The sequence below is a fragment of the Eubalaena glacialis genome, chromosome 2, assembly GCF_028564815.1.
Source record: "Eubalaena glacialis isolate mEubGla1 chromosome 2, mEubGla1.1.hap2.+ XY, whole genome shotgun sequence".
NCBI lineage: Eukaryota > Metazoa > Chordata > Mammalia > Artiodactyla > Balaenidae > Eubalaena > Eubalaena glacialis.
The window spans coordinates 121,634,522-121,649,147 of record NC_083717.1 but is presented as its reverse complement, the minus strand read 5'-3'; the positions used below and the strand labels follow the sequence as shown (position 1 = coordinate 121,649,147).

At 46.6% G+C, this 14,626-nt stretch overlaps 1 protein-coding gene across 2 annotated transcripts; it reads left to right on the top strand.

The window, feature by feature from the left end:
- Nucleotides 1-216: 216 nt before the first annotated feature.
- Nucleotides 217-3,409, top strand: LOC133085378 (cathepsin G-like). 2 transcript variants are annotated; one of them, XM_061182401.1, is made up of 6 exons: nucleotides 217-264; nucleotides 757-873; nucleotides 1,612-1,756; nucleotides 2,206-2,341; nucleotides 2,490-2,744; nucleotides 3,192-3,409. In XM_061182401.1, the coding sequence occupies exons 2-6, from the start codon at nucleotides 819-821 to the stop codon at nucleotides 3,351-3,353; spliced, it is 753 nt and encodes a 250-aa protein (XP_061038384.1). In that variant the 5' UTR covers nucleotides 217-264; nucleotides 757-818; the 3' UTR covers nucleotides 3,354-3,409. The 2 variants fall into 2 exon arrangements, with proteins under 2 accessions (XP_061038384.1, XP_061038385.1); XM_061182402.1 differs by lacking the exon at nucleotides 217-264 and adding an exon at nucleotides 373-499.
- The last annotated feature ends 11,217 nt before the right edge of the window (nucleotides 3,410-14,626 follow it).

Sequence of the window (14,626 nt, the reverse complement as noted above, 5' to 3'; positions counted from 1 at the left end):
CTTAGGAGCTATCACCCCTGGGGCAGAGATGGGATTAGGTTGATGGGTCTCTTATACCATGGATGAATAGGATTTGAGATGTTTTTCCACCAGGGTCTGATGGTTTGCAACAAAATCAAGTCACTAGGCCTTTACTGCGTGCAGAGAACCTTCTGGAACATAAAGGCCTTCGCCTTGAGTAGGAAGCAGGAAAACAGAAGTCGTCCACAGTGTCAGGATTTCACTGAGAGTTTGCTGGGGCTCAAGTGACCTGAGAGCGTAATGGTCAGTGGCAGAGCCTCATTCTTCCCTTTTCTTTCCCTGGCAGTGCCCTCCACACACTCAGGAGAGAGAGCTACTCAACCTGCATGACAACCTCTAGAAAGAAGTGGGAGCAGCAAGGGTCTCAACGGGGGGCTAAGACCAAAGGGTGAAGACATGCAGGCTCCAGTCCCTGAGGGAGAGGAAGGAGGAAATAGACAGCTCCCAGCTTTGATGCTTGTAGGGATTATTGAATTAGGTGGGTTTGAGGTTCTGGGACACAGTGACCCAGTCCCCATCCCTGTTGCCCTGGGTTCCCATTTCCGCGGCCAGCACTGACTCAGCAGCTGTGCGGGATATTGCGCTGAAGGCTTGGGTTACTGTCTTCCCCCAGATCACTGGCAGTTGGTGGGCAAGCCTCTTGGGCAGCCTTGGGTGATGAAACCTATCACAGCAGCAGGAGAATGGGAATGCGAATTCTCAACCCCCCACCCTCACCCTTCCTTCCTCTTTCAGGGGCTCAAAGTCTGGCAGGAGGAAGCACCAGCAGCAACTGACTGGGCAGACTTCCCAGGAAGATGCAGCCACTCCTGCTCCTGGTGGTCCTTCTCCTGCTGCCCAGGGCTAGGGCAGGTGAGTGACCGTCCCCATCCTCAGAGGCCAACCCCAGCCCATAGACTCTGGAGCCAGACCACTCAGGCACTTCCTAACCCTGTATCATTGGGCAGCTTGTATGAGTTCAAAGTTCCTCAGCTTCATCATCTATAAAACAGGCATTATATCAGGCCTACCTCAGAGAGTTGATATGAGAGTTAAATGACTTAGTGTACATAAAACTCTTGGAGTCGTCCTGGCACGTACTACTTGCTATATAAACATGCTCTCTGAACTCATTCGGCAGCTCCTGTGGCAGAGCCTAGGAGATAAAGATACAGCAATAGCAGGCCCGCCAGCTCATCTTTAGAGCCCTAAATTCATGAGCTGGCCGTGAGCTGGACTCACAGGGATCTGGGAGGCTCCCTGAGGAAGAAAATACCACGGAACTTCAGGGAGAGGCTGCTCAGAGGGCTCCAGATTTGCCATCCCCACAGCAGAGGAACCTTCCTCATTATGGGAGGCTGCAGCTGGGCTTGCCTTGTGGGGAGGTGGGAGGGAGCTGAGGCCGGGATGGGGAGCCAGCAGCGTTTCCTGCAGAATCCTGGAGCCTCCCCCAAGGCTGGTGCCCTGCAGACCCAATTCTCATGAACCACCAGCTTCTCCGGCCCCTGCAGCACCTCTCCTGCCTCGCCATCTTCTAACCTTTCTGGAGCCACCAAGCCGAAGCCCACACACCTGTCAGTGCAGAGATAAGTGCCTAATGCTTCCTTCCAGGGCAGATCATCGGAGGCCAAGAGGCCAGGCCCCATTCCCACCCTTACATGGCATATGTTCAGATCCGAACTCCACGTCTGAAAACTTGTGGGGGGTTCCTGGTGCGAGAAGACTTTGTGGTGACAGCAGCTCACTGCTTGGGAAGGTGAGGCACTAAGGGGCTTCTGGGCACCAGCAAAGCAGTTCCAGAAGATTTCCTGAGAGGAGCCATTGAAAGCAGGGTTCTAGCAATAAAGGGGTGAAAAAAGAGCAGGTAGGGCTTGGGGGGCAGGGAGCAGGCCAGTGTAAATGGGGAGAAAGCAGGACCTGATCAAAAAGAGCAAGATGGGGAGATGGAAGGCACGCATTGGGGCTCAAAATATGAATTCAAGCTCCTTTTTTATTGTAGGGGAGGCCAAATATAAGGTCGCTGGGTTTCCCACCACCCCCAGCTCAAGGCTGTGGAGGCCAAGGGCATAGAGCCCAGTCCCAGAGCCCTCCTGTCCCCACGTTCCCTTGGCTGAGGTCTCACCACCCTGGGCTGTCACGTGCCCTGCATCGGGGACTGCAGTTCCTGCAGCTCAGACCTACCTCTAGGCTCCCTTTCCTTTGCAGCCAAATAAGTGTCATCCTGGGGGCCCACAACGTCAGTAGGTTGGAAAGGACTCAGCAGCGCATACCGGTGCTCAGAGCCATCCCCCACCCCAGGTACAATCCGCAGAACCACCGGAATGACATCATGTTACTGCAGGTACCGACCCTCTGGTTCTTCACCCGGGCTGCTCCCTCCCAGCTTGGGGGACCAGGGAGGGGGAAGCCGAGCAGACTCCCAGGGTGGTGGTGGGCATGGGGTGAGCACGGCATAGACAGTCCCTGAGTGCCTGCATGCTTCCTGCCAGCTGAGGAGCAGAGTCAGACGTAATCGAGCTGTGAGGCCGGTGGCTCTGCCTCAGACCCAGAACAGGCTGCGTCCTGGGACCCTGTGCACCGTGGCCGGCTGGGGCCTTGTCGGCCTGAACACGAGAACAGACACTCTCCAGGATGTACGGATCAGAGTGCAGAGGGGTGAGGAGTGCAGGAGGCGCTTCATGTTCTACACTGGCCGAACACAGATTTGTGTGGGCGACCCAAGAGAGCGGAAATCCGCCTTCCTGGTAAGACCACGGGCATCTGCCGACACTGTCCGAGACAAAGGGACGTGGGCAGACTGGGCAGTGGGGACAGACTACATCCCCATGGCCTCAGTCTGGGGCCCAGACCAGAGTGAGGTGGGGGACTTTTCCCCATCAATCCGGTCTCTGAGGGAATAGCAGGTGCACCAGCCACAGGACATACACGTGCAGCGTTTTCCTGGGGCCGGTGAAGGTACCTTGACCTGGGTTGTTCTGGAGAATAACCATAGCCAGGGCTGAAGCCCAGTGATGGAAAAATCCAGAAGCTTGACTTCTGCTCCCCCTCCCCCTCCCATCTCACACACAGCCAGCAGTGGAAGGAGCCCACCTACCCCTGTCTTCTCTGAGGGCGGGCCTTAGGGCCGCAGGAGCGGGGAGGCCTGGAGAATGGAGGCCCGGCTTAGTGTCCCTTCCTCTGGTTGCCCACAGGGGGACTCCGGGGGCCCCCTTGTGTGTAACAACGTGGCCCAGGGCATCGTCTCCTACGGAAACAGGATTGGGACTCCTCCAGCAGTCTTCACCAGGATTTCCAGCTTCCTGCCCTGGATACGGAGAACGATGAGACGCTTCAAAGAGTGGGGGCTGGAGTGACACGCCCTGTCACTGACTCCCCTTCTCTAGGGCAGAGCCCAGATCCAGGGCGGTTCCCAGAGCCTTAATAAACATTCACATCTAGAGTGGAAATAACCGATTTCTCATTTGTTCATTAAACATGATTCAGTACACAGCAAATGTGTGCCAGGACTGAGTGTAAGCTCCTCCAGGAAAGTGGGGTCTCTTCCCCAGGACAAGTGAATCCCCATCCCCACCATCCTGGGAGTCAGGGTGGGCTTCTTCTCTCCTCCAAGCCATCCATTCCTCCAGCTCCCCTCCACCCGCTCTGGGGAGTGATGGAAGGACCTATCTCTCCCCAGAGTAAGGCTCCTTATTCTCCACCCTACCAGAGACTCTCCTTTAGGTATTAAAGTGTGCCCCAAAACTGTGTGCCATTGGCATGGGTAGGACAGGCAGATCAAAGAGAGAATTGAAATTCCATACAAGGCCCAATTTAATATATGGTAAACAATTCTCAAATCACTGGGAAACAATGAACTTTTAATAGACGACATTGAAACAAAATAGAGAATCATTGGGGAAAAAAGATAAAGTTGGGTCCACACTTCTCATCATAATCCAAAATAACACTCAGATGGGATCAAAGACCTAAATGTAAAAAAATCAAACCATATAAGTACTAGAAGAAAGAAAAAAAAGGTTTACTTTCTTAAAAATATCTAACAAAACACCCATATCAAAGCTGCGCTATTCACAATGGCCAAGAGATGGGAGCAACCCAAGTGTCTATGGACAACCAGAGTTTCTGAAACCTTTACCCATACCAGCCCTGACTGTACTATAGACCAATGTTCTCATTTTCAATGTGATGAGCTTCTCCTTCTGGTTTCATTACTCTAAAATTATACAATATGATATGTTGGCTAAAATGACTTTATACTAAAGATTAGCTTATGACTGATACATCAATATTATATTCAAATAATAGATTTCTGAAGTCACATAGTTTAAAACCGTGCTTTTAACACCTCAGGTAACTGTAAAGAATCAGCTGGGAAGTTCTTCTATGTTCATCAAAATGGTAATTACTCATCGCAGTGTGACATTTCCCACCTGAATTTTTGCAGTTTCCATAATCTTGAATAATCACTGAACACATATCAAAGCAACTGATATGCAGAAATGCTTTGGTAAATTTGATCATTCTTTTATAGCTATTTCTTGCCAGAAAGTCATTTGCCTAACATTCAGTGTAAGTCATTTATCAATAAAATTTTAATCAATAATACATCTTTGAAATTACTCAGTCATTTTTCCTATATTTGCTACCACCTACCCATAGGAATTCTCTCTTGCTTGTATGTTCTGGGGGAAAACAGTCTCATTGTTAAATGTTTGCATTGGCAGGTGGAAAGAATACTTGACGATGGAGGGGGGAGGAGAGAGCTGTGGAAGAGCCCTCGTCCAGCCCTTCCTCTCTGTGACATTTACTTAGAGCCCCAGAGCACCGCCCAGGTCAGGACTCAGTCCCCAGGAAACTCCCAGGGCAGACCCATCTCTCCTCTAAGCCTCTCCCTGCCAGTCAGCACTTCCAAGGTAGCTCTCTGCCTCCAGCGGCCCTGCCGGAAACGTTTCTACAGACCTCATCGTGCTCACCTCCAGAGGACAATTCCCTTCATGATCATCCCAGAAGCCAGTTCCACCACCTCTCACAGCTCAGCACCCTCCCCCAATAAGTAAACCTCAGCAGCAGAGCTTTGGCAAGAAAGCATTTTGCACACCAAAAACTAGAGTAAAAGAACACAACTCCTCCCACTTTCTTTCTCCACTTTCAATCTCTGTGTCTTGGAAGCCCTACTGACTTGTCTGGAAAGTCACAAAACCATGGCAAGCTCATGGACAGAAACGCCACCGGGAACTTCTCTCCTGATCCCATAGCTCAGGCAGACTTCCGGTCCCGCAGAGGCCTGGTGTCTGTGCCCTGGGGCAGAGCATCAGAGTCAGGAGAAGCTAGCCACTGGTGATTTGTCATAACTATAGCAACATCACAGAAGTGAGGTCTGGTAACCTTGATAATGGTGGTCTGAGTTTGTCTGGGAAATGGTGGGTGCCCCAGGGGAAAGCCACCTGAACCTTGGGTTGGAGAAGAGAGGGCAGCCCAGGAGCAGTTCCAGTAGCTCAAAGGAAATGTCTTTCTTATAGAAATGTGAAAAAACTCTCAGAAGTGGATGAAATCTTCCAAATACATTATGAACCATTTCAAGATTTTAGGTGGCATGACCCCCAGAACAACTAAAAACCCCATTAGACTGATACCCATCAAGATTGCTTTTTCGCCAGCAGTCCCACTCCTGGGCATATATCCAGACAAAACTCTAATCCTAAAAGATACCTGCACCCCTATGTTCATAGCAGCACTATTCACAATAGGCAAGACATGGTAGCAACCTAAATGTCCATCAACAGATGAATGGATAAAGAAGATGTGGTACACGTATACAATAGAATACCACTTGTTCTTTTTTATGACTGAAATAGCGCCATTTGCAGTAACATGGATGCAACTAGAGTTTATCATATTAAGTGAAGTATGTCAGAAAATGAAAGACAAAAGCCATATGATATCACTTATATGTGAAATCTAAAATATGACACAGATGAACCTATCTACAAAAGAGAAACAGACTCAAACATAGAGAACAGACTTGTGATTGCCAAGGGGGAGGGGGTTGGGGGAGGCCTGGAGTGGGAGGTTGGGCTTAGCAGATGTAAGCTATTATATATGGAATGGATGAACAGCAAGGTCCTACTGTATAGCACAGAGAGAACTACATGCAGTATTTTATGATTAACCATTATGAAAAAGAATATTTTTTAAAAATAATGTATGTATAACTGAATCACTTTGCTGTAGAAATTAACACAACATTGTAAATCAGCTATACTTCAATTAAAAAAAATAAGATTGCTTTTTCAAGTTTCCACCGAATTTTCAGAAGTATAATTTTCCCAGGCTACATTATAATCCACTGTTTTATTGTACAAAAAATTACTAAACCGTTTTGACATCCGTAAATTTAACAGGCCTCTCTCCAAACATTCCCCCCCAGTATCCCACACTCACTTTGCCCTGGCCAGAGCAGATCAGCTGGCTCCACTGATTAGCCATGGGCTCTGCATGCTCAGGGACCTTCCTGAGTTACAAGCCCTGGGACGGTACTACGGGTTCCCAGAAAGACAAGACTCTTTTGTGCTCCTCACCTTCTGTCCCAGTGAGCCGCAGTCAACATGAAGTTGTCTTATGCCAGGAAACCCCTACATCTGCTCCAGTCTTGTTTGTTGTCATAGAAACATACAGAGACCATGTAGGGTGGGGCTTGCGGTCTGGTCTTTCTGCCCCATTTGATCTCCACTGAAAGAGAAAATTTCCGTGGATCTCTCTGTTCATAGGAAACAGGACGGGCACTGCCTGGTGACCTAAAACAATGGGATGTCCAGAGGAGGATAGTCTGCAGTGGTCTTCAGGGACCCAGCACAATGAGATGGGGGCTCCAGGCTTCCCTGGGCAGCATGGCGGGCTGGCAGCATGACCTGTTTCCTTGCTTAGCTCTTATCTCCCTGTAGAGATAAAGAGCTCAGCCCTTGTTCTGGAGCACTTCAAATACATGTGAAGGGGAAGCGATCTGTCTTCCAGATAAACCATCGAGAAGACCTGGAAATAAATCTCTCTGACCTACCCTGGTTATTTCTTTGTCCCTGAGAGCTTCAGACCCCCTGTGTCCTTCTTACTTCCAGGTGAGACTGGTTTCTAAAACCTGAAAATTTGAGCTCATGGAGCGGAATTCTCTGGCTTCTTTCTCCCCCATCATGAGCCAGGCACATAGTAAATGTCCCATAAATACTTGTTGGATATGCGAATGAACAGTCCCCCAAATTGCTTTTGGTTCTAATGCAGCCTGAACCTCAGCACCGATTTATCTTTTTAAGGAATTTAACCATCATGATAAAGAGGAACACATGTACAGGATTAGAAATCAGAGTGAGGTTGGGAAATGGGAGGAGGGGGTCTGGGTGGAAGCCAGCTTCCATTAGGGCCATGATCAGTGGTGAGGCAACACTGAGAGGCCCACTTAGGTTCTGGATATCTGCCCTGGTGGAGCAGGGTGGCTCAAGAAAGTGGGGAGAGTGAGAAGGTGACATCTAGGAAACACTGCAAGATAGCTCTTTCATTCTTGGTCTAGACAATAGCTCTTAGGATAGAGCAACCCACTCTTAGCTTTGGAGAATGGGAAGTTATAAGCCTCATTTTCAGCTTTCCCTCCACACCAGGATCCTGTGCCATCCTAACTATAAGTAACTTTCCATGTGCCAAGCTGTGACCTATGGAGAGGAGAAGACCCACCAGGTCTCCGCGGGAGTCTTTCCTGTAATCTGTGCACTATATACCCAGCGGCAGGTCTGGGGTTTAGCAAATTTCTGGGAATGGACTGAGGCAAGGAACAATCATAGCAATAGTCTTGCTGGGGCACTGGGGAAGTGTTGCTGCTGGAATAAGCCAGGGCTCTGAGGATAGGGAGAGTCACTTACCTCTTTCAGCCCTGGAGGTAGGAGATTGGCCACTAAGAACAGGAGAAGCAGCATATTCTCTGAAAAGCTGAGCAGGCCTGAAGTGGCAGGTGATTTCTCCTTCCAGGCTTTTTCAATCCTGAGTTTCAAAGGGCAGGCTCAGGGCCCACCAATTTACTCCTGGTTCTATTGATTCTCAAGACATGAGCTTTCATCAGAAAAGTCTGTATGGTGAGGGTGTTGCAGGAACCACATTCTTAGGCCCTTGGTAGTCAGCATGATCATGTTCACCTAGAGCAAATCCTGAACTCTGAATGGAGGACGGGCTTTGGGGGGTTTGGGCGTTAATCAGAAATGGTGTCCCCTTCCTCTAAATTCAATCCTCCAAGACCATAAATCTGACCCCACCATGCCTTTTGTTTGTCATTAGGTAACTGTCTACTTCCTAAAAAAAAAAAAAAAAAAAGCATACAACTATCCAATTATACTCTTTGCAGAGCTTCAGAGTTTTTTTTGATAGCTGAAGAGTTTTTTTGCTGTTGTTCGAAATGCAAAAGTACCAAGAAAAAGTCTTTCCTAAAACACATTAGCCAAGAGCCTAGCCATTAATCAACTTCTTGGTAGTTTCAGGCAACTGCAAACTGTTGGGGATGGGGGTGAGGACCAGAGATTGAGGATGAAGTGGAGGTGGGGTATTGATGAGAGTACCAGGAAGATAAGGTGATGACAGAATAGGAGAGTTTACGTAGAGGGGTTTGACAGACAAATGCACCTGAATTTATTGTGTGGTCCAGTCCCAGGTAGCCCTTATAAAGCCAGTATTATTCTCAACTTGTTGATATTTCAAAGGTTTAAAAGACCCCAATATTAAAGTAGTTGGGAAGCATCAGGTAGAGACGGAAAGAGGATAAACACACTTTGTCATTCATTCTAAGTTGTCCAGGTCACTCCTGTCCCACCTGGCCCAGGTAATCTGGGCTCCAGGGAAGACCATGATGTGGGCAAGTGTTCTGCCCCCCAAGGCGCCTTGCTCCTGGTGAGGAACCAGGCACGTTTGCTCATGCAGTTCTCTGCACACAGGTGCTTAGGGTTGTCAGACTTTAGAAGGGCAAGTTCCAAGCTATGATTCTATTTAGAATACAGGCAATCAGCCGGACAGTTTAGATTACTTCTATTTGTTCTTTTATAATTTAGTACAGACATGAGAAGACTTCTGGAATCTTATCTCAAACTGAACATAAGGTTTAAGCTGTTTTTCCATCTATTGGCTCAGTCATTACCCACAAGGTAGAACATGTATCTTCTCATTTTCATTCTCTGCCTCAAGAATGACAGTGCCTTAAAGGGGATATATTGCCTCTTATCTTTGATGATTTACCTTTCCTCCCCACCGCCAATTTGCAAACCACAAGTATGCTCAGCAATGTTGCAGTAATTTATTAAATAACTGTGTTGACACACTGGTCTTTAACGCACCTATAAAATATTATTTATGATGTTTGGGAAGTATAGAAAATCAAAGATGATAGACTATAATTTTAGCCCAAAGCAGGTGTTTATCATTTTAACGAATCTTGTCACATAGAACCATGAGAGTTTTCACAGTTTCTGCAGCTGGTTTCCTGTGCATTTGGCAGTGCTATCACATTTTTCTGATAGGCAGTTTTCCTCTGAGCTATTTGGACTCCACCTTGGACTACGCTTCCACCCCACACATGGCTCAGGCCTCCCTTCTCCCAGGGTTCCCCGTGGATCCACATAATAGTGATCAGCTGTTGTCTCTCTCTGCTCTCCTTCCACTCCCCTCCTCCTCCTATCTCACCTGACCCACATCTAGCTCTGCTGCACAGACCAAGGGCAAAAGGCACCGGTGTCTGAGCTTAGCGATTGTTCCAGAAGAGCAGCTGGCTGCTCTTGTGAAGTTACCACTAACAAATTTATAATTGCTTCAGAACTTTTCAGTGAACAGAAGTAAAAAAGGAAGAAGGAAAATGAACAGGGTGTCAGATGTGTCGGACACTACATGCAACATATGTTTAGGGAGTCCCAGAAGGAGGGGAGACGGTTGAAATTTTCACAATATTGATGGAAAAAAAAAAAACCCTGAAGCATTAATGTTCAAAACCAAGAAGCTCAGTGAACTCCAAGTAGGATAAAGTATCATAGAAGAATGGGCAAGATTTCCCCCATGTCTCCTTCCCTTCTATCCTAGATCTCATCATTTTATTTCCAGTCCAGCCCTCTCTTCAGATAGCACCTCTGGCTCATTCTCTCCCACAGCTGCTTCTTCTGTGTTATGTCCACATGTGAGAAGTGCTGGGATGGAGCTACTTCTGGGGTCTATGACATCATTCAGACATGGGGCCTCTTCTCCTTGATCTAGAAACCTAAGTGCTCTTAAGGGAAAAGTAGCTCCAACAGTGCTGTCCATGTGCAGAAGAGGTAGCTGACCACTTTCTCCAAATGACATCTTCTACCATTAGGGCTTTTTTTAATTGAATTGCAAAAGATTCTTTTTTTTCATTACTATTTAAATTACTAATTAAATTTTGTGGTAAAATATACCTAATGGAAAATTTACCTATTAACCAATTTTAAGTGTACAGTTCAATGGCATTAAGTACATGCACATCGTTGTGCAACCTTCACCATTAACCATCTTAAGAAATTTTTCACCTTCCCAAATTGAAACTCTGAACCCACTAAACAGTAACTCCCCATTACCCTTTCCCCCTAGCCCCTGGGAATCACCATTCTACTTTGTGTCGCTATGAATTTGCAAGAGATTCTTAAATAAATGCAAGAGTCTTGAGCACGGTCACATAATCAGTCTTATACCTCATTTATCACTTACACCTTAATAGGTAGTAGACAAAACCTATACAAATGGAGACTGTAAGAAAAGAGGAAGGGACGAAGGGAGAGCTGGGGAGGGGGCAAGTCATCACAAACAAGCCTGCCTGAATTCATCCTTCTGCCCCTGACCACCAAGTTGAAGCCAAGGTTCCTCCTACCTTTTCCTGAATGTACAGGTACGCTAGAGAGGCCTAACGTTCCATGCTTTTGGTCATTTTGTAAGCTAAAGAAAGAGATGAGAAGCAAATTTCCTCATCTGGGTGGAGTATCGACGTCATCTGGGACAACTGAAAGATGCCTGAAGCCTGGGGACGGCCTCTGTTCTTGTTTTCAAGGAAAGAAGAGCCCCAGTTAAAAGTGACTGCCCCCACCTGGGCATCCCCTTCTGGCCTTTCTATAAAACTCACTGTATTGAGAAGAATGGCGGATGCAGAGGAAATATTTGTGGAATTGCCTCCAGAAACCACATCCCTCGTCCTAACCCTCAGTGGAGCCACTCCCTTGAGTGGAGGATGGGATCTTCTCCCACTGGTCTGGTATTCTTCATTGCCTGGCAGGTGAGTTCGGCATGAGGCTTGAGAACACTCAACTTGTGGCTTGGTCTAGGAGGTCCCAGCCTTAGGCTCTGAGGAGAATTTCCACAAGAGAGGATACAGAGATTCCAGAAGAAACTCAGGTTAGTCAAACACTATCAATTTACTGAGACGTACGGATGACTGGAAAGCCCCAAGCAGAGAGATTTCATTTCAAAGAAACAGACGGGATGATCACTTGGTCCTGTGATACAAATAGGTCTAAGAGCAGCAGGCTGAATGGCTCTGTGGCCAGAGGGACTGGGAGAGAATAGAGTTGAAGAACAGTACATTCTGACTGAGAGAGTGCTGGCTGGGAGTTGGGAGACCGGGTCCAGTTCCTGTGCAGAACACACCACATGGCTGTGTTGGTCACTACCTGGCCTTGTAGTTTTAATGGTTAGTGTCTATCAGTGTATTTCAAAATTTTTCTTTCTACACTCATGAATATTTTCCTTAAGTAAAATTTGGACACATGCCAAATATTTAAAACAGATGCACAGCTCTGATTAAATGGTGTGAGGTGGAGGTTTGATCTCCTTCTTTTCTTTCCCTTCTAGGCAGTTCCACAATTTGAAAACCATGAGACATGATGAAACTCGATTGACAAACAGCTGGTCTACCAGAGCCATCCTGCAGACCATGGGGCACTAGCCGTTTTATCTGATCTGGGTCTTTTGTCTCCATCAGGATGTGGGTTGTCTTTCCCCACAGGGATTTGCTGTGGATCATTTCCTCCTCTGTGACATTTTGGGCACCATGCTTCACATCTATTTGTGGTAGAAAAGGTGAGGTGGGTGCACTCATACTGGCTTTCATTAGTCATCTGGTCTCTCCTTGCTTGGGAATTTGAAGTCTCAGTGATGACTGTCATACCAGCAAAGGCTTTCACTCTCCAGTGTGAATACCTGGAGGTGAGGTCATTCAGGCCATATCAGGGGCTGGCTACGACTGAAACACATACTAATAGTCAACGTTGTAATTATACACTCAAGCACTAACACAGCAAATTTTCTGGATTGTCGAAATGATATAGAACTTTTCTATACACAAAACAGTGAATCATACTGTAGCCAGAGAAAATTATACTTCTGGAAATTCAGTGGAAACTTGAAAACATAATCATAATAAGGTATCAGTCTAATGGGGTTTTTAGTTGTTCTGGGGGTCATGCCACCTAAAATCTTGAAATGGTTCATAATGTATTTGGAAGATTTCATCCACTTCTGAGAGTTTTTTCACATTTCTATAAGAAAGACATTTCCTTTGAGCTACTGGAACTGCTCCTGGGCTGCCCTCTCTTCTCCAACCCAAGGTTCAGGTGGCTTTCCCCTGGGGCACCCACCATTTCCCAGACAAACTCAGACCACCATTATCAAGGTTACCAGACCTCACTTCTGTGATGTTGCTATAGTTATGACAAATCACCAGTGGCTAGCTTCTCCTGACTCTGATGCTCTGCCCCAGGGCACAGACACCAGGCCTCTGCGGGACCGGAAGTCTGCCTGAGCTATGGGGTCAGGAGAGAAGCTCCCGGTGGCGTTTCTGTCCATGAGCTTGCCATGGTTTTGTGACTTTCCAGACAAGTCAGTAGGGCTTCCAAGACACAGAGATTGAAAGTGGAGAAAGAAAGTGGGAGGAGTTGTGTTCTTTTACTCTAGTTTTTGGTGTGCAAAATGCTTTCTTGCCAAAGCTCTGCTGCTGAGGTTTACTTATTGGGGGAGGGTGCTGAGCTGTGAGAGGTGGTGGAACTGGCTTCTGGGATGATCATGAAGGGAATTGTCCTCTGGAGGTGAGCACGATGAGGTCTGTAGAAACGTTTCCGGCAGGGCCGCTGGAGGCAGAGAGCTACCTTGGAAGTGCTGACTGGCAGGGAGAGGCTTAGAGGAGAGATGGGTCTGCCCTGGGAGTTTCCTGGGGACTGAGTCCTGACCTGGGCGGTGCTCTGGGGCTCTAAGTAAATGTCACAGAGAGGAAGGGCTGGACGAGGGCTCTTCCACAGCTCTCTCCTCCCCCCTCCATCGTCAAGTATTCTTTCCACCTGCCAATGCAAATATTTAACAATGAGACTGTTTTCCCCCAGAACATACAAGCAAGAGAGAATTCCTATGGGTAGGTGGTAGCAAATATAGGAAAAATGACTGAGTAATTTCAAAGATGTATTATTGATTAAAATTTTGTTGATAAATGACTTACACTGAATGTTAGGCAAATGACTTTCTGGCAAGAAATGCCTATAAAAGAATGATCAAATTTACCAAAGCATTTCTGCATATCAGTTGCTTTGATATGTGTTCAGTGATTATTCAAGATTATGGAAACTGCAAAAATTCAGGTGGGAAATGTCACACTGCGATGAGTAATTACCATTTTGATGAACATAGAAGAACTTCCCAGCTGATTCTTTACAGTTACCTGAGGTGTTAAAAGCACGGTTTTAAACTATGTGACTTCAGAAATCTATTATTTGAATATAATATTGATGTATCAGTCATAAGCTAATCTTTAGTATAAAGTCATTTTAGCCAACATATCATATTGTATAATTTTAGAGTAACGAAACCAGAAGGAGAAGCTCATCACATTGAAAATGAGAACATTGGTCTATAGTACAGTCAGGGCTGGTATGGGTAAAGGTTTCAGAAACTCTGGTTGTCCATAGACACTTGGGTTGCTCCCATCTCTTGGCCATTGTGAATAGCGCAGCTTTGATATGGGTGTTTTGTTAGATATTTTTAAGAAAGTAAACCTTTTTTTTCTTTCTTCTAGTACTTATATGGTTTGATTTTTTTACATTTAGGTCTTTGATCCCATCTGAGTGTTATTTTGGATTATGATGAGAAGTGTGGACCCAACTTTATCTTTTTTCCCCAATGATTCTCTATTTTGTTTCAATGTCGTCTATTAAAAGTTCATTGTTTCCCAGTGATTTGAGAATTGTTTACCATATATTAAATTGGGCCTTGTATGGAATTTCAATTCTCTCTTTGATCTGCCTGTCCTACCCATGCCAATGGCACACAGTTTTGGGGCACACTTTAATACCTAAAGGAGAGTCTCTGGTAGGGTGGAGAATAAGGAGCCTTACTCTGGGGAGAGATAGGTCCTTCCATCACTCCCCAGAGCGGGTGGAGGGGAGCTGGAGGAATGGATGGCTTGGAGGAGAGAAGAAGCCCACCCTGACTCCCAGGATGGTGGGGATGGGGATTCACTTGTCCTGGGGAAGAGACCCCACTTTCCTGGAGGAGCTTACACTCAGTCCTGGCACACATTTGCTGTGTACTGAATCATGTTTAATGAACAAATGAGAAATCG